The 20558-nt window shown below is 38.1% G+C and overlaps 1 protein-coding gene across 3 annotated transcripts in view; it reads right to left on the bottom strand.

Annotated features, from left to right (window-relative positions):
* TRAPPC9 (trafficking protein particle complex subunit 9) overlaps window positions 1–20558 on the bottom strand; it is a 549779-nt gene that overhangs the window by 430778 nt on the left and 98443 nt on the right. For all 3 annotated transcript variants that reach the window (XM_076329044.1, XM_076329045.1, XM_076329047.1), the window contains 2 exons: window positions 17075–17227; window positions 2163–2287 (listed from right to left, as the gene is read on the bottom strand). In XM_076329044.1, coding sequence (XP_076185159.1) covers window positions 2163–2287; window positions 17075–17227 — 278 coding nt within the window. The remainder of the gene's footprint in view (window positions 1–2162; window positions 2288–17074; window positions 17228–20558) is intronic.

Raw genomic sequence — 20558 nt, 5'->3', positions numbered from 1 at the left:
GTTGGTGTATAGTAGTTTAATTGGGACAAACTGGGATAAGATTATTATTTATGAGTGTATTAACATGGTAAATAGAAATGCAAGTTATAGAAATGGACATTTGTTTAAATGGAATGAGCCATGACAGTAAATCACCCTACAGATGGTGATACCTTACTGTGGTTTCCTCTCCTCATCTACAATAGACCAATCTTATAAATACTGGAAAAATACAAGTCATATTTTTCCTGTCATGGACGTCATCTGCAAATATATGATCAGAATTATAGTAATTTGAGTAATTAGAAGCATAATTTTGTAGACTTTCTCCAGAGCTTTATCCTGTTGGCTATTCTAACACCCTGATTTTTATTTTTCCCCCACTCTATAAATCATCTCTTCTAAACATTACAAAAAGTGCAAGGTTAGTGCTTAAGCCTGTTTTAGAACAGATGTTAACACAGTAAATTGTTAATTTTGGGCATGCTATGGGAGCTGTACAGCAGTCATACGAATCAGGCTCAATACACAGATAAAGGTATTGAGCAAGGAACCCCTTGATGCTATTGGAATGTGTATTCTCTATTGAACATAGTCTTGATCACCTGCAAGGTCCTTCCATCACAAAATACTGATTAATTAAATGAAAGTTCATTCCATAAACCTAACAACAGAATCAAGCATGTGCATTCCCACCAGACTGTTTCACTATACACTGTTAAAAACCAAGTTCTTGCTTTACAGTTCTCCAACATCTTTGTAATACCATCACATAAGTCATTGTGAACCTGCAACTTCTTGGTTGCCAGGACAACTGGCTGACAAGCAAAAAGTGCACCAAAAGGTTTTTTTCATGTATTTGGTGCAAATAAATTCTGCATTCCTGGATTTTTAGTCTGATTTCAAAATAACATTCCCCTTGCTTCCATAAGTCAGAAGTGTCTATAGGTCAGACATTCTACACAAAGTTCTAAACTTAAAAATTAATGCTGGACATTTTACCCACCTAAATATCAAATTGTTTCCTCAATCATGCTGATTTGTATTTATGAGCAATTGGGAAGTACCTTGCTATGTCATAAAGCACAAAGAAAGGCTTTACTAACATTTTATCATCTTTCATATGCTGTCATCATCCTTTCTGTACTGCAGAATCAAATGATGATGAATTAGCAGTGCTAATGGTCCAAAAGAAACATACTTAAAAATTAATAGCTTCACCTGTTTATTGATCAAATAGAATTGTAAATAACCTCACTGGGAAGAAAGCAAATTCACATGCAAAGCGAGTTACCGAGAAAAGCAAAGCCTATGTTTGCTTCTCAGCCAAAGACATGCTAAGCCAAATATCGCAGTGTACAACACTCAATCTAAATTCTGACTGAATGAATTAACGCAGAACACAGATCCATGCAGGAAATGTATCAGATACTACAAGGCATGCAAAACATTCACCAAAGCTAGGGAAGAGACCCATGAAGTGCTACAGTACATTTTTGACAATCTTTGCTATTTTCATCTTAAATTAGATCGTCTGCAATTCTGGCCAGTATGAAGCTTATTCTTATTTCACTGCTCAAAACAAGAAGTTTACATCTTCAACAGGTAAGATCTTTAACAGAAAAACAAACACTAGCTTACTCCAGGGAAGACTCTCTCAGTAAGCACAGTGCAGCTTCTACCTATACAATTGTTCTTTCATCCTGCTACTTTTATTTACTTTTCCTTTGGCTCTCTTAACTATTCTGTTTTATTATTTATATGAACACCTCTAAAAGGCTTACTACTGGAAGTGTGAAGATAAGACTTTGATCCCAAACTGTTTAGAAGGTAGAAATCCTTCTGTACATTTTAATATAAGAAAACCAAGAATTCATACAGAAGCACCTTCCTAGAGTACATAGCGTAAGAAAGCAACATGAGGTGAAGAACTGACAATTCCTTGAGTATACCATACTGATAACCAACTCTTTACAATTTCTACTGTTAGCCTGACCTTGTTTCACTTTTTTGTTTGTTTGTTCTAATATAACAATCCAAACACAGAACATCAAGCTGTTCTAAAAAAAAAAAAGGAAAATATTTATGAGACAAAGAAACCTTTATTTTTTAATCGCTCAACAAACCATAATACAGTACAATGAAAACCACATCTTTTACTTATTTTGATGTCACTTACTTACCTTCACATGACTGAAGTCACCAACTTTGCTGCTTTCTTGTGGATTAATAGGTTTAGTCTCTACTCTTGGTTTGACAACCTGCCGAAAAGGACTGGAGAGCGGAAGTCCACTCACACTGATTCCATCTAGAAAGAGAATAAATGAAATTACTTTTACTTGTCTAGTGTTATGTTTTATTCCAAATCCATATCTGTATTATCAAAAGGAGAGAAAATACACAAAAAGAAATATTAACATTTTATACAAAAAGGCAGAACAAAAGGTAAAGATTATTTCGCTATCTTTTTCTCTAGAAGCCAAAAAAACCCAAACAGGAATACACCTAAAACTCAGTGAAGGTCACAGGAAAGGAATGTATCTGCATTTGAAATATCACAACAGAGATGTCAGAGTTAATAATATAAAATTAGTTTTAATATTTACAATATTAGAAAAGAACAAAGATAAAAGATTGTGCTTTTCCGTGATAGCGACCCTATCAACTGCTTAATATCTTTAAACTAACTTCAAGTATGAGGCCTGAGAATTCCTTTTTCAAGTATATACTGTGGAAAAGAATAGAAAATAGAGAAGTCATGTTTTGTACCATCTACTGATGTAAAAATAGATAAAATATTTGTCATGACTAACAAAGACAGAATGGAAACTAAGGTTTACATCGTAATAGTCAACAAAGAGCTTAACAGAAATGGATATCCTTAGAGGAATGTCCTCAGTTTGGTATTTACTAGCAGTTTGTGTACTGGCATATAGTATAGCAATAAAAGACAAAATGACAACTTAGTAGTATTTTTTATTGCTGACAAGCTTGTATAACTTGAAGGTAAATAAATACAATGCAGCATATTTGGGTTTCTCAACCTACCAAAGCTATATTCTAAGCACAAACCATTAAGACGTGTGAAAATTACTGGTGAATCAAAAAGTCAGAGGAACAACAAAATTAAAATAATGAAGTTTTAACATACCTTAAAACTAGATTCACAATTTATTATTAACAATTCATTGTTATTATTTAGATTTACATCCAAAGCCCAAAGAAGAGCAGGATTTTGTTCCTTTATGCTGTGCAGAGCAACTGCAATCTACAAACACCAATTAAATACAAACAAAATCTCATATATCGCAGCAGATGCATATATCTAAACATACGGGAAACATCAAGTTATTACACAAAGCCCAAACATACTTCCTCTTTGGAAATTGCTCCTATCAAATTACATTTGCTAGTATCACATTCCAATTCCATGGATGACCTGTTGCAGATACATTCCTCAAAAGAAGAAACCAGAAGAACAAGACGAAGCATGAAATGGTTTTCCTTCAGTAAAATCCAAATTCACAGGTATCCAAATGAGAAAACAAAGGGCATTTCCCATACTTCCAGTTTCCTTCACTATCTAGTTTTAAAATGCACCTTAGTTCAGCCTTAAGGGTACAACACCATGATAAACATCAGATTTAAAAATTCTGATTCAGGAGGCTTACTAGTCAAAAAAAACATAACAGTTTTTAATTTACAATTAACTTACCTCATATGCAAAAAAAAAAAGTTAAAAGAAAGATTACTATTTCTCAGGAAATTAATATTTCCATCGCCAACCATCATCAACATCACCTGCTCAATCAAACCAGAGCATTCAATAACTTCCTAAAAGGTCAATAACCTTTACAGATTACAGCAAAAGATGTATTCGCATATACTGATGTACTTCACGTGGGCGAAGCCTGACGATGCTGTATATTTGTACTGGTTTTGGCTGGGATAGAGTTAAATTTCTTCATAGTAGCTTGTGTGGGGCTGCGTTTTGGATTTGTGCTGGTAACAGCACACGGTGGGGAGGGGGAAGTGAGCGAGCGGCTGTGTGATGCTTAGTTGCTGGCTGGGGTTAAACCACAACATTCTCAAGGCCCCCACTGACTTCTGCAGAGGATTGCCGGAAGCTGAGTGAAGATGTCCAAAATGCCATTCTTGTAGTTGCCACAGTATACTACTGGCTCCCCAAGGGCCAAGGTACTACTCTTCAGAAGACGGTACGAGATGCTACCACTGAAGTAGTGGAAGGAACGATCCAACTCACAGAAACAATTCTCAGTGCTTTAAAGGAAGGGAATTTTAAGGAAGGGAAATTTAAAGGAAGGGAAAATTATTTTGATGGTTCTGGTGACTTTCACACAGAAGCAAAAGAACTAGTAGCCAAATAAAATATGTATCAATTTTTGTGTGGAGTGCATGAAAAATTGCCTTCTTCCCCCTCGACCCACAGCACAAGTTGTCACATTAATGATTAATGTGCATTAGATGTAAGCCTTCATGCAACATTTAGGATGGACTTTGCCATGCTTCGTGTTTTGGTGCATGGTTTTGAAGCAAATCTCATCATCATCCCCACTTAATTGGGTTTGCAGAGCAAGTTCAGTGCATGCAAAGTAGATTCTTTTTGGAGTAAACAAAATCAAAGACTTCAATCCCAGAGTACAGGTAACGTACTCCAACCCCTAACGGGGTCATAATAGTCTGAATCAACAAGCAGCCCTTCAGACAAATTTGAATCATGTATGCGGAGGGGCTATTTTATCCAGAGGGCCAGAATAAGTCAGGCCTCATGTAAAATACCTGAATCACACCACAATGTAATGTGAAAGCTTTAGCACCGAGTGCTTCTACCTACCAATCTGTCCCTACTGCATCACCTTAATGTAGATACAGCCTTTAGTCACTAAATCCAGCAATTCTAAATAAGGAATTATAGTGAGATCACCGGGCACTATAGGAACAGAAAAAAGCTGATCAGACGTTATATACTATACATTTAAGACCAGGCATTTAGAGTTTCGTTAGATGTAAGATCCAAATACAGGAAAGCCCCTAATGAATTTTCAGAACCACACAACTTGCAGTCTACCTAAATTAATCAGGGTTGCCAACCATCTGATGGAACTACTCTTTGCCGGTCATATTACAGTTTCCAGCCACCTTCAGACAGCCAACACAGATCAAGCATTCCCCAATGGACACTCTGAAAGAATTTAAAAGTGAAAGACTAACACTGTATTTTCCAATGTCATATCTTTGCTGAAGCATACTGCCAAAGCATTGAATATCCTGTTGTATCAGTTACCGGGGGAGAGCAGGACAGGCAGCTGAGAACACCCTCCCCGTGCAATGTAGATTTACTAAAAATCAGTCAAAACTTACTGTGCATTAATTTGTTTATCCATGTGCAAACACTGCTTTGGACTGTTCAGTAGCAAATTTTTTAATAGGTTACTGTTAAGGGACAGACATTGAAGTGACTCGCATAGGCTTATCAAAGTAAGAGAAATACATGATGTAATACCCGTTCCATCTTTTAGATGGCATCACAGATGCCAACAACAAAGATAAGGCATCATGATGTCTCAAATTCAAGCAACAGTAGTTCCAGTTACACATCCCAAAGGTTTGTATTGTGATTATTAGCTTGTATGATAATCCATGCATTTTCATAGAATGGTTTGGGTTGGAAGGGACCTTTAAAGATTGTCTAGGCCAAACCCCATTTCACCTTCTTTTTTCACCTTCACTGTTGTTCTTTTCCAGGTTAGCTAGTTAACGACTTATACATTAAAACAAAAACAAACAAACAAAAAAACAGAAAAAAAAAAACAAACTGAGAGCAACCAGAGCATGAAGAGAACATGTCCACATTGTACTACTTTGAAACGTATGCAGCATTAGCCTGGTTTTCCTCATTGTTAGAATACTTCTTTCAATCCCTATGAACGTTCAAATTAAAAGGTTTTATTAATATTAAATATTAAAACATATTTCTTCCACTTTCGTCCACTGAAGAAAAATCAATCAGCAGCATCTAACTGATAAAAAACCAGAAGGGGTAAGTCTGAATAGGGAAGCTACAAATGGGAAGGCAATCATATGAGTTATTATATTATTATCCTGGAAAACTAGAAAACACATCAGCTGAACTTAGTAGTATTTATTAATATTCAACTAAATTTAAGAAAGCCTTTTCTCTTATAACTACATTAAATCATGCAGTAATCTAGCCCATGAAGACCAGGGAAAAGGAAGGGAGATGAGGGCACAAAAGAATTTTGTATGGGCTAATAGGTATTTTATTTCTAACTTGCACAAGAAATAACAAGGTATCAAACCACTCATAGACCAGCTCTTAGCATCTCTTAAAAGGCAACTGGTATTAATGCAAACATACTTATTAGCCTAAGATTTGAGGCAATAATACACTAAAAAGTTCAAGACAGCTTGCCAACAAAAATGATCATAAATCTATTTGATAGCAGGCTTTGAAATCCACTCTTTTTTAATTAAAATAAAAAGTTTTACCTGAGGAAAAATAATTCTTTTCAAATTGATGAATGATTTTCACCAGTTCTATATTTAGAACAAAAGTTGATACCGATGGTGCATAAAATTGCAAAGAAAAACATGAAAAGAACCAAGCATGAAAAATTGCATGGCATTAGTCAGCTTTTCCATTTTACATAAGGCACAAGTTTTCTTTTCTTGAGAAAGGAATAGATAATACCTAAAAGAACATCACGGACTTACAACTAATGAATTTCTTAATTGTTTTATCTTTTAAAAACCCATTCTATTTTCATTTTCTTGGGGGGGGGGGGGGAAGACAAAGGTTGGTTTAAACCTTTTCTCTGGGCAAGGGAGAATTTTTTTAATCTCTACATTGTACCTGCAAAAGGAGGTATGATAGCAAAGTAAACATTGATTCTGCTGCAGGCTAAGAGGAAAGTCTAAGGTAACCACTGAGTGGCTGAACTTTCTGTTTCAAGTCTGTGGCACTCAAACATGGCATATAACAGAGCCTGGTGCCAGGCACTGTGTTATACTTCAAATGACTCAACCCTTCACAACTTTGACTGTGCAAGGGGACTTCTCTGCCAGAGGACAAAAAAAATTAATGTTCTGCTACTAGCAATGTTTTCTTTTTAATTATTTAGCTTTTTCTGTTCTTTGACCAGGCAGCAAAGTTGATTAGACATTGTCCAGCTCCTCTGCAATACATTAGTCACCAGAGAATGGGGAAACACATTCTGTTAAAAGCCCTGGTAGGTTGAAGAACTTAATGATGGCAGAAGAAAACAGGTAATTGAAAAATTTAGAGCATCAATGAAGCAATTCACTGGAAGTTTTAAATCACTTGATATTTATATTTTTTCAGACTTCATACCTTTTATTTTCTCTCATGAAATTTAGAGATTTGAAGATGCTAAATCCTCCACACTTTTTCATCAATCCATACTGTCAAACAGCTTGAGCAGTCTTTCACTATAAAAAGAACAATTGTCTTTCTACTCTGTCCAAAAATCTTCCTAATTTCTAGAATCCACATTGAGTATTTCCATGGTAACAGCACATGACCAATACTTTTTCCATGGTAACTGCAAAAACGCAGCTTGCCTTTCCAACATCGCAGTCACTGCTGTCACAACAGAGCAAAATCTCTTACCGGCATTTCCTCTCTCCTCTGAAATGTTAAGTAAATTGTCAATTTAACTTCATTAGCCACTTTCACAGCACACTGCACAGAAGAATCCCACACAATTTCGTATTTGAATGAGGGAAAATTTACTAAGGGAGTTAAACCTTTAGATTTATAACCCAATGACTAAGCACTGAAGAAAGAGCTGGCATGGGACAGCTTCCGTCCCATTCTAATACACTCGTAACACTGTGTTGTACACTTGTACACTTGTAACTACTCCCTTGTAACACTGTGTTGTACAACTATCACTGGCCTGATCCAGGTGACAAAAATATATACGCTTTTCAACAGGTCCATCACCACTACAGTGGTCTCAAACTCTGTGGCAAGGAAACCCTTAAATAACCTTACCACTGAAGCCAGGACACCACAGAAGTTTGTTTGTATTCCAAGGCAGTCTATAGGTAACTGGCAATATGAGGTCACGTGAGATGCAAAAGAGCTAAGATTTTAGGTTAAACTGCTGCTTCTCTGCAGAAGAAATATTTATAATCCAATAGCAGTACAAACCTGCTTATTGCTGTTTTCTGAAGACACATGAAATGTACTTAGTATTATATATAGGGTGTCCATGCCCAGGCGTTGGCAGCGGGGCTGCAGGGTGGCCTCTGTGAGGAGAGGCCAGGGCTGCCCCATGCTGGACACAGCCAGTTCCAGCCAGCTCCAAGGGCCCCACCGCAGGACACGGCTGAGCCCCTCAGCCAAGTTGGGGGCGCCTGGGGGAAAAGAGGTGCCAGAAAGGGCAAAAGGCGGCACAGGCAGAGGAGGAGGAAGCCAAGGAGGGAGCAGCAGCAGAGGGACCCCGAGGCCGGAGGAGGAGGAGGGCGGGAGGTGCTGCAGGCCCGGAGCAGGGATCCCCTGCGGCCCTGGAGAGACCCCGCTGGAGCAGAGACCCACCCTGCAGCCCGGGGAGGGCCCCAGGCCGCAGCAGGGGGATATTTCCTGCAGGAGCCGCGGCCGTGGAGAGCCCAGGCGGGAGCAGGTTGTCCCTGAAGGGCTGCAGCCCGGGGAAGGGCCCACGCTGGAGCAGGGAGAGGTGTGAGGAGGGAGGAGCGGCCGAGAGGGGCTGTGATGGACTGACCACAACCCTCATCCCCATCCCCTGCGCTCCTCGTGGGGAGAGGAGTCGGGAGTGAAGGGGTGAAGCTGGGACTGGGAAAGCGGCGGGAAGATGTTGTCTTAATGTTTGGGTTTTTGTTTCTCACCACACAGCTCAATTTTATTTGGCAGTAAATTATAAATTTTTCCACGTCAAGTCTGTTTTGCCCGTGACAGTAGCTGGTAAGTGATCTTTGTGACTTTACCTCAACCCATGAGCTTTCTCATCCTATTTTCTCCCCCTGTCCTGTTTAAGATCGGGAGCGAGCAAGCAGCTGGTGGGGGGGGGACTTGTTTGGCCCTTAGGCAAGGTTAACCACCACATACTAAAAAATATAAAAATATTATAGTCACTTCTTTCTTACATGAGTGTTTTAACAGTATGAAATAATAACCCAAGAGATATGTCACAGTTTTTGGAAAGTACACAACTTGAGCATTATATATGAAAACTAAATGCCCCCTCAACCCATTTGTTTATTTTGTCAATCCCATTGCCTGATAGAAATTTCAAAACCAAAAGCCTCTTGGTAGGCAACCTCTCCTAAGAATACTGTAACAGTTTTAAAGTACTTTCAACAAACTGAAAAAAGAAAAAACCAACTCAAGATAGGAGAGTATGCTTGCCAAACTAGAATATGCCTTTTTTTACCTAGAAAAAAGGCTTGTATTCTGCTGAAAGTAGGCAGAATTCTAGAAACTTGCTGGCTGCAGCAACAAAGAGAGGAATAACATAAGAGTAGATAGAGTTTCAGGCAATATAATCCTTCACCCTTCACACTACAGGTGGGCATTAAGATGCAGTTCCTTCCCTCTCTCGAAAACATATTAAGACTGTCACACAAGAGACCACAGGCAGCAGTACTCCAGGCAAAGCTACTAGGATTGCATCAACTCTCTGGCTCCCAGGAGCAGGGCAGAGATGACACGTAGCAGACTAAGCACTTCTTTGAGACTCCATTACATTTGAAGAGGATCGTAATAATAATTAACAATAGCAAATGCAGTAGAAGTAGGGATTCCTTCCTGAGGTTGATGAACTAACTAAACTAGAATTGGAAGTTAAATTTAGAATAAGGGTGAATACAACGAAAGGGAGCAAATGAAGTGTAAAGAAATTCATAATCAAAGACTAGAGATTATTTATGCACACTACATTACATGCTAAAATAAAGTGCCTCAGCAAGGAAATAGCGTAACAGGATGGCAGGTCAATTAGCCTGTATGCGCCAGTAATAAATTTATTGCTATTTGCCTCATGTCTGTCTTACTTATTTACAGTGTAAAGATTTGGGGCCTGAAACACCTCTTACTACGTGTTTGTATAGTGGCTGGTACCACCGATACAGGCTAACATGCTATGGCACTTATATACTGTTAAAAAAGCCCACCCCATATCAGTCAAATTATGAGACAAGATTATTTATCTAGATTAAAAGGCAGTTGGAAGAGAAAAAGGCACCTTATCTTCTGTAAGCACTAAAGTTGGAATTCATGAACTCTGTAAGAAAAGTTCTCAAAAAATTAAGAATATTTTTAAATTAGCATGGTGATGAATTTATGGAGGACACAAGAAGCGTTTGTAGTTAAAAAAAAAAAACAACCACAAACAAAAATCCACTCATTTACTCAGCTTAACAGTGAAACCAAAATGAAAACTGACGTCTTCAAACTGCAGAGACAAAAAACTTCTTAGAAATGAAGCCACTTTGAAAAAATATTCTGAATGATTAAAGGCAACCAAGCATAGTAACATGTAAATGATCATACTGAAATATCTCTCAGGACTTCCATCATCATCATCAGTAATACAATTATCCTAATAGAGTCCTCTAGGCTACTTAGTTTTTCAGAAGACCGGTCAAGACTACATTTAAATTCAAAACCAGGTATCTTTCTAACAAAGAAATATATTGTCTCTATGCTATGTAAGCGTAGGAACATTTTTAAGTAGATAAAGTCTAGCCATTTAAGCAGAAAGCAACAAAGTGAGTATGAAACATACAATGGTCTTGCATACCAATATTAAAAAATATTCAAGATCACTGCTTTTAGAAATATGCTATTATTTCTCTGCAACCTTTCCTCCCCCAGAGAAGGGAAGGAGAGACTTAAGACATAGACTTCCTTCTCTCTTAGCATGTAACTAATTAGTTCCTTTGATGAGTTTATGAATTTAAATATTCTCACACCTGTCTTCAGGTTCCCTATACACAGAATGAATGAACACTAACATTTTACATAATGTAGTACTCATTGCAGATTAATTCATTAACTTTGCAAAACATTATCCCCATGTAACAGAAGCTTTTTTAAAAGACTGCTTCCCGCTAACAAGTTACCATTTATAATGCAATCCAGAAAGAGCAGCTATTGTTCTTTTCCCATTTAGCATCAGGGAAATACTGGATTTCAGAAATTAAAGTATAATGACTGGAAAGGAGAATTGATTATGCTTATAATGTGAGCATCCCGTTGACCTCTTTGATTTAACAGGTGACAGAGACCTTACTGCTTAAGCTCCTTAAGCTTGACTGTATCAAGCAAATAGAGTGGTCCCTCCCATCTTACTTAGCGCAACAACCTTAGAATCAAATTAAATACACACACTGACTTTCCTGACCAGAGAACCAAGAACATATGTAGAAGGAACCCTGAACCACCGAGGGACAGGAGATCCAAAACTTCATTAGCATTTGCAGCAAACAGATCTCCTACAGGGAACCCCTGAATCTTGGTCAGTTGCCTTCAAGACATAAGCCTGGTCTTCTTAATCCTAATTAACGAAGTGTCTCTAGAACACCTGCCTAGCTGTTCAAAGTGTTTGCAAAGTAATTAATTCCAAAGATATTAAACCAAGGCAATCTAGATTGTGACAAGAACCTTAAATCATAGAATCACAGAATAGCTTGGGTTGGAAGGGATCTTTAAAGGTCATCTAGTCCAACCCCCCTGCCATGGTCAGGGACAGCTTCAACTACATCAGGTTGCTCAGAGCCCCGTCCAACCCGACCTGGAAAGTTTCCAGGGATGGGGCATCCGCCACCTCTCTGGGCAACCTGGGCCAGTGCTTCACCACCCTCAGCGTAAACAATTTCTTCCTTATATCTAGTCTGTATCTACCCCCCCTTTAGTTTAAAGCCATTCCCCCTTGTCCTGTCGCAACAGGCCCTGCTAAAAAGTTTGCCGCCATCTTTTTTATAAGCCCCCTTGAAGTACTGATAGGCTGCAATAAGGTCTCCCCGGAGCCTTCTCTTCTCTAGGCTGAACAACCCCAACTCTCTCAGCCTTTCTTCATAGGAGAGGAGTTCCATCCCCTTGATCATTTTTGTGGCCCTCCTCTGGACTCGCTCCAACAGGTCCATGTCTTTCTTATGCTGAGGGCTCCAGAGATGGACGCAGTACTCCAGGTGGGGTCTCCCCAGAGCAGAGTACAGGGGCAGAATCACCTCCCTCGACCTGCTGGCCACGCTGCTTTGGATGCAGCCCAGGATACGATTGGCCTTCTGGGCTGCGAGCGCACATTGCTGGCTCATGTCCAGCTTTTCATCCACCAGTACCCCCAAGTCCTTCTCGGCAGGGCTGCTCTCAATCCCTTCATCCCCCAGCCTGTACTGATACCAGGGCTTGCCCCGACCCACGTGCAGGACCTTGCACTTGGCCTTGTTGAACCTCATGAGGTTCACACGCGTCCACTTCTCGAGCTTGTCCAGGTCCCTCTGGATGGCATCCTGTCCCTCTGGTGTGTCGACTGCACCACTCAGCTTGGTGTCATCTGCCAACTTGCTGAGGGTGCACTCAATCCCACTGTCTATGGCATTGATGAAGATATTAAACAGTACTGGTCCCACTACGGAACCCTGCGGGACGCCACTCATCACCAACCTCCATCTAGACACTGAGTTGTTGACCACTACCCTCTGGATGCGACCATCTAACCAATTCCTCACCCACCGGACAGTCCACCCATCAAATCCATACCTCTCCAGTTGAGAGAGAAGGCTGTTGTGGGGGACCGTGTCAAAGGCCTTACAGAGGTCCAGATAGACAAAATCTGTAGCCCTTCCCGTGTCCACTGATGTAGTCACTCCATCAATGTGCTTTAATGGGATGTGCATTCTTCTGCAAGGGTATCTGGCATGTTATTAGGCTATATTTGCCTAAACCCAACTCCCAGCATGGAAGCCTATACAACACAGACAGAATGGCATGTTCCTGACATCACAGCTAGGACCTTACAAAACTTAATAACTGGGCAATAAAATGTCAAATAAAATTCAGTCAAATAAATGGGAAAAAAACAACCCTAAACTTACATGTGAAATAGGAGGCTCCCAGCATATCATTATTGTTCAGGAGCAAGATCCTGGATGGTTCACAGATTCATGAATCTACAAACTCAATGTTCAGCAATAGTCAAAAAATCAAATGACAAATTGTGCGTTATTGCATTATTATAAGGAAAGTAATATAAAACAAAATAAAGAGCATCATTAGGTCACTACAGAAATACATAGATTACTTTTCAAATAGTCTGTACAGCCTACCTCAAACATACAGAACTGAAAGGGTTCAAAGGGGACAACAAGGCTGATCAATGTATGTGTCCTGGTTTCAGCTGGGATAGTTAATTTCCTTCCTAGTAGCTGGTACAGTGCTGTGTTTTGGATTTAGGAGGAGAATAATGTGCTAACACACTGATGATTTAGTTGTTGCTAAGTAGTGCTTACACTAGTCAAGGACTTCTCAGCTTCTCATGCCCTGCCAGCGAGAAGCTGGGAGGGGGCACAGCCAGGACAGCTGACCCCAACTGGCCAAAGGGACATTCCATACCATGTGACGTCATGCTCAGTACATAAACTGGGGAAAGCTGGCCGGGGGGTGGCCAGCTTGGGGACTGGCTGGGCATCAGTCAGTGGGTGGTGAGCAATTGCATTGTGCATCACTTATTTTGTATATTCTTTTATCATCATTATCATTATCATTATTATTATTATTATTTTCCCTTCCTTTTCTGTGCTATTAAACTGCCTTTATCTCAAACCACAAATTTTACTCTTTTTTTTTTCCCCAATTCTCTCCCCCATCCCACTGTGGGGGCGGGGGGCAGTGAGCGAACAGCTGTGTGGTGTTTAGCTGCCTGCTGGGTTAAACCACAACAGTATGGAAGTGTTCCCATAACAGGTACAACTAAGCCAGTCAGAAATCTTCAGCCTGCGAAAGAGACCACTGTGGCAGTAACATGAGGAAATGTATAAAATCATGAGTGTAGGTAAGATGTTTAGAAGATGTACTGTTAGCTGTTTCTTGCAATACAAGAACCAGGTAATTTCAGAAGGACACCAGTAAGTGCAAAGCTGCTAAAAGTAATTTAGCTATGATTCTTCTTGCCACAGCATGCTGTATGGTGCTAACAGAGAGAATGAAGAATTTTATGAATGAGAAGCCCACTAAGGATGACTAAATGCCTAAAAACAGAGAAACCTTACCAGGCTCTGGAAGTTCCTGAGCTACCAGGAGTTGGAGCCCAAAAGCCTAAAGGAAAGCAGCATGTATGTTCATGATTCTCCCTATATTCTCCCACAGGCATCTGCTCTTAGCCACTATCACAGCCAGGATATTGGACTAGACGGTCATTGATCTGATCCTGTACAGCCACTCATGTGTTTTTGCTTCCTTTAATCTAGAAGAACATCTAACATTTTTCCTTACGAGACAGTATACCATCAACACACAAGAATTAGATCAGCAATTTTGATTGATAACTTAGTTTACTTTCCAATTGGATAAGTGTATCATCAGAAACATCAGTAATTTATCCTTTCTGTACTATGTCCTTATTACAAACAGCGTCAAAGGAAACAAATTCAGCAGCAAATGAAAACAGATCAAAGTAACAGATGCCCTGCTAAGGGCATTACTTTTAAAAGACAGAAGTATTTTGATCATCATTGTAAATCTGGTCTGCAAAATAAAAAGGTACCATAGCTACCATATGATTAAACTCATGTCATAGTTGCCATTGATTTTTCTAGCTCTTTACTGTTATTCACATCAGGATCTTACCTGCCTCTTTACAAAGTACAATATTTGTAAGTTAAAAGCAATAGAGAAAAAGTACAGTAGCAAGTAAAAATGTCGATGTACTTAGCATCTCTAATAATACTTTCAAAGTACACACAGTACATAGCACCCAAAGATACTAAAGTTCTAAAGAAACACTAACGGATTCTACTCCTTTATCATCACTGAACGAGAAAAGGTTGAATTGCTTCCAGGCTTCAATTACCCAACCTTTCAAAGAAGCTGGAGGCAGAAATAACAAGGTAAAAATGTTGTTCCGAGATATTGTTCATATGTGGTCCCATAAAAGTTAGATAGAGGTAAAAAAACAGAGGACCAAAGCCACTATCCCACAACTGTTCTATGTCAATACTGAGAAGTATGTATGTTATCTTCTCCTTCTAAAGAATATTTTGTTTGTATGTTACTTCATCTGAAAAACTGCTGGGCAAGTGCAGCTTCAGAGTGCCTTTAAAGCTTTTTGGATACAGGGCAAATGAAGGAAATTTTATATACATATATATATATATTTGGAAGATACAAAAATGAAATCAACAGAACTGGCACTAAAGACAGTAATGTCTAGCTTTTAAAATATTGACTTGCATAATTATTTTTCAAGTTATATCAATTACATTGATCAAGTTCCTTCTCATTTCCATGCCTCTGATTTCTTTCCTACTAATGTTAATCTGTCAACAAATAAAAGCTAAGTTTCCGAAGTTCAGTTTGAATTTTGAATCAACTGGCCTATACTTTTTCCATACAATGTAATAGATAATGTGTTGAATTATGATCTAATAAAAGTTGTTATAAAATAAGAAAGCAATAAGCCATTGGAATTTCCATGGAAAAGAGAGGTCATCTGCAAGGTACATGAGGACCAAGAGTTCAGGGATCTGTAAGTAATGGAGTATCACCTCCTCCTGAAACAGTCAATTCATCCTCCAGTCAGCGTTGGATCTGCTCCCCCACCCCCCAGTTCTGTGAATTTGTAGCACAAATTTGTGCTGTATGGAATTACATTTCCTATCAAGGGCATTTCTCAAAGCCTCAATTCCTTGGCAGCTGTGTTTTCACAGTAACATCAGGGTGTGGTCTTCCTCCACTATCAGCTTTTTCAAAAAGTTCTAAAGTAAACCTTAGTGAAGCAACACTGGGGGGTTTGTGCAGTTAAATCCTAAAATAGTTTTATAATTTATGTATTTTACAACAGGGAAGTTTAAAAACCAAAGTCTTTAAATCTTTACTAACAATTAATATAACCTCACAGAAATCAGTCCTATTCAATAAGCTATGCATGTCATTTTGTTGTATTTTTTCTTTACTGAAAATATCTCTTTTTTAAAGATTAATTACACTGATAATGCATACCTGCAACTGGATCCTGCGAAACAGTCCAAATAATAATTATACTTTTTTTTTTTAAATACAGGAATATCTTGTTTTGTTAAGTTAATTCAATCAGTGTAAATATATCAGGCAATTGAAAAAATACAGAGTATAGTATTTTTCTATATATTTTTCTATACATAGTATTAATATATACTATATATTCTATATAGTATTTTCTATATATTTTTCTATATTTATCTCTCTCTCCAGTGAGACTGTATGTTTATTATAAAAAGGAAATCCTTATTACAAGTATCTGGTACTTGTAATTCCAGATAATTCTAATACAAGCAACCACTGTTTGTTTGGTTTTTTATTCAAAAGAAACGATGAGTTTAAGCACATGAAACTTTCTCTACAGTACAAATATTAGGGGGATTATGCCCTACATTGCAGTATGTCACTTCTGGCAAAACTGCAGTCAGCCACAATTAAGAATTCTACAATCTGGGATAACTAAATGATCAACTTAAAGTTATTTCTCTTTAAAACCCACTGATGTTTGCAAACTATTTTTCTTTATCTTCATAAGATAAGGCCACAAAGAGACACATCAGAAATGCTTTGTGTCAAGAAAGATTTAAAAAGATAGCAGGGCAAGGTCTCATGAGGGGAAAGTTTGGTCAGACTATTATGCCCACAGTTGTCACAAAAATTCAGTCTTCAATCCATACAGCTCACTGAACAGTTGTCTTTGCATTACAGGACACAAATATGAAAACGCACAGCCACATCACACACCGTATTTTAAAATGAATGGCACAACAATTGGGTAAGTGTTTCTCAGAAGTACATACAACCCTCCTAAGCAAGAAGAAATTAGAAACTCACCATCACTGAGATCTTGCAGAAGGTTTTCTTGGCATGAAAAGTCCAGCTTCACTTTAATGTTTACAGTAAATGTTGCAATCTTTCCAGGTTTTAGAGGAAACTGGGAGAGGGTATCTTCTAGCTTCCAACTCAGGAAGTCCCCATACAGCTTCTCTGTATTAAAACAAGTAAATATTTCATGAGCGTAACTCCTGTGTTAAAGAACTTTATAACAGTTATATATAAGGAAGTCTATAACAGTTTATAACTGTTGTAGAGAGCATTAACTGATTTGTCATTTGTTGTTTAAATTCCAAAATATTTACAATTAAGGCATTAAAAATTAATGTAACACTAGAAAGATATTAGAGAGGTTACTGACATTGACCTGGAAGCATGTAGATCACAAAGCTCAAAATATGAATTTAAGTGAAGACCACTACCAGAAAAAAAAATATTGCACAATAGGCAGCATTAAATATACACTTTGAATACAGCCTGAAGGGGACCTAAAAGCTCATATAGTTCTGAATCCTACAGACTTCAACTTGGAAAATGTCACACGAATGCAAAAACATTTCATCAAAATATTACACCAAAATAAATCAGTTACAATTCTGTAACATCATCATTTAGTTACTTATTGAGCAACGGAGAAGGCTAGGAAGACTATTGGCTTTCAATTTTTGTAAAATAAAGTCCTTTGTCAAAACTGAGAGGCATAAAGTATACAAGACCCAAACATTAAGGATGCTGCCAGACAGGATTAGTTTGTGTTAAAAGAGATTTGTTTGATAAATTATTTATCATTGGTCCATATGAGATAGGGCATCTCTCCTAAGCCTAACATGCCAGAAGATAATATGAGGAAAAAAACAGTATTTATTGTTCAACAATACATTGAGATACTTTATCCAGTTATTCAGTCTCCTTAGTACTCCAGTAACTTCGAAAGATCCATCTTGAAATAAAGAGGAGCAGGGGGTTAAGTCCGCTTCAGGAAGAAGGGTGAGTTAGTTATGTGTTATTTCAAGCTCTGAAGTATGCCAGAAGCTAGAGTCACGGACATTTAAGTACCGTCAGCAAAAGCAATCCAAAAAGTGATGTTTATGAACTTTACGCAAGATAAAATAATTTTTTTTTTTAGAATGACAGAAAAGGTTGTTACATACTAGAATGTTACAATAACACAGTGACTTCTTCCTCAGTTGATCTTACTTCAGATACTAAATAGACACAAGAAATATCTGCTAATATCTTATTTCTTTTATGCACTTCATGAATGATCCCCGGGGAGGGAAATCACTTGATCTCTCAGTGCTTCACGTCTAATCCATTGTACAGGCTCTGGCTGAGGTGGAGTTAATTTTCTTCATAGCAGCCTGTATGGTGCTGTGTTTTGGATTTGTGACTAAAACAGCGTTGATAACGCACCAGCTTTTTGGTGCGCAGTACTTGCATGGCATCACGACTTTCTCTTTTCCCGCTCTGCCTTGCCGGCAAGTAGGCCAGCAGTGGCCAAGAAGCTAGAAGGCACCACAACCAGGATAGCTGAGCCAGACTGACCAAAGGAATATTCCATGCCATAAAATGTCATTTTGTTTTGTTTTTTTCTTCCTCTTTCCTTTGCTTATTAAAAAATCTTTATCTCTACCTATGAATTTTCTCACTTTTGCCCTTACGATTCTCTTCCCCACGCCGCTGGGGGAGAGGATGGGGGGAGTGAGCGAGCAACTGCGTGGGGGCTTCAGTTCTGGCCAGGGTCAACCCACCACATCCATAAATTCATTAATATTTGCAGGACCATACAATGTTAAGTGCTGCAGAAAAGTCTATTAATACATAAAATAAACATGATGGTTTGACTGGCAGAATCCTAAAAATATATTTATTTATTGTAGCAATGCATACTATCTCCAAAGTACACTGAAGAATTCTTCTAAAGGCTCATTTAAACACCATTTGAGCACTGTTTGCATAACATGAGGACCACTGAAAGTCACACAGTTCATCTCTAATTCATACCAGGCTACTGGATTTAAGAGCAAGTTAGTGTATTGCCATTTCAGAGCCTTTCCAAAACCACCATCTAAGATCCCTGTGTGAGAAAACGGGGTGGGAAGGCTGCCTCAACAACTACAATCTAGAATTCAGGATCTTTCAAAAAAAGTCATTAGAATTCCAGTCCAAACTTTGTTGATTTGCACAGAACCAACTGCATCTAGGGAAGGAAAAAAAAAAAGTGAATATTTTTCCATTAACTTCTACCTAAACAAGAACTGCTTTGCCTGAGAGGTATTTTTCTCACAGACCATCAATTGTTGTCTTGTGTCTTTCCACATCAAATCAGTATTATAGACTTCTTTATAAGAACAAAGATGAGGTAAAAATAAAAAAATCCTCCTAATAATTGTTTCTTTAAAGTCACCTCCACCTCATCTAATGATTTAGCTGTAACCATATCACTGTTCTGATTTTCTTGTATTTTCAAGAAAAGAAGTAACTTAGCAAGTACAGCAATCTCTATACCCTTTTCCTCGTAAGTAAAACCATAATATGCTAAAGGGATGTTTTTCCTCAGTGTAAGCAAAGACAAATGACATATCCCAAGCACTTGAGTGTATCTTCAGATCGTTTCCAAAATGTGTTTTCACTAAGCAGAAGATTTATTTGAAGATATTATGAGTGAAAAGACTTTCCAAGTGAGAATAGCCCTTGCAGATACTCTCTGATTTAACAGCTGTAATTACAAGAGAAGGTCTAAATGCTCAAGCTAAAAGTTAAACTGTAGAGAAAAATCTGGTTTATATTTATCTGACACTGGTTTACAGTTTAAAAATGTTTTCTTCACCTTGTTCAGTAATCACTATTACAGTGAATTATACTACGGCATGGGGCTTCAAACCTTTCCGTTCAGTGGGAAAGACTCTTATTTGGGGCGTGTCTGCATTCAGTTGTTTCTAGAGTCCAAAATTTGTGTTTAGCAAACAACTGAAGTTACAAGCAACTTTTAGTCAAGAGTTCAGATTAGTAACTTGTTTTATCATTCTACTGGATACTAAATCACTAAAATCGTAACAAATATCATATGACAGCATACCCACAATCTAACTTTGGGTTACCCTAATCCAATCTAACTCTTAACAGATTTTAAGTTCTGCTTAAAAAAAAAAAATCCACACTGGCATTTTGCATAGAGAAACTCAAAAGACAAACAAGTCTTTTGAGATGACAAGAAACTCAATTCCTCAATTCTTTTCAATCTTAAATTCCCAGGTAAATGTGGCTTTTTGCTATGTTTGTCATTTTCCTAATTTCATCTATTTCAAAAGATGCACAAATGGTTTATTTTAATGTAAGCACATCTATAAAATTATTTACTGAAATAATTTAACTCTTTGTTTGGGTATTTAACTTTACATAGCTATTAAAACCATTATGAGAAGCCATATCTGTTTTTACCTTCCCACCATCACAAACTCATGCTATTGTATAGAACAACACA

Source organism: Aptenodytes patagonicus, chromosome 2 (assembly GCF_965638725.1).
Source record: "Aptenodytes patagonicus chromosome 2, bAptPat1.pri.cur, whole genome shotgun sequence".
NCBI classification, from domain to species: domain Eukaryota; kingdom Metazoa; phylum Chordata; class Aves; order Sphenisciformes; family Spheniscidae; genus Aptenodytes; species Aptenodytes patagonicus.
Note: the sequence above shows the minus strand (reverse complement) of the source record. Positions and strands in the feature narration are given on the sequence as shown.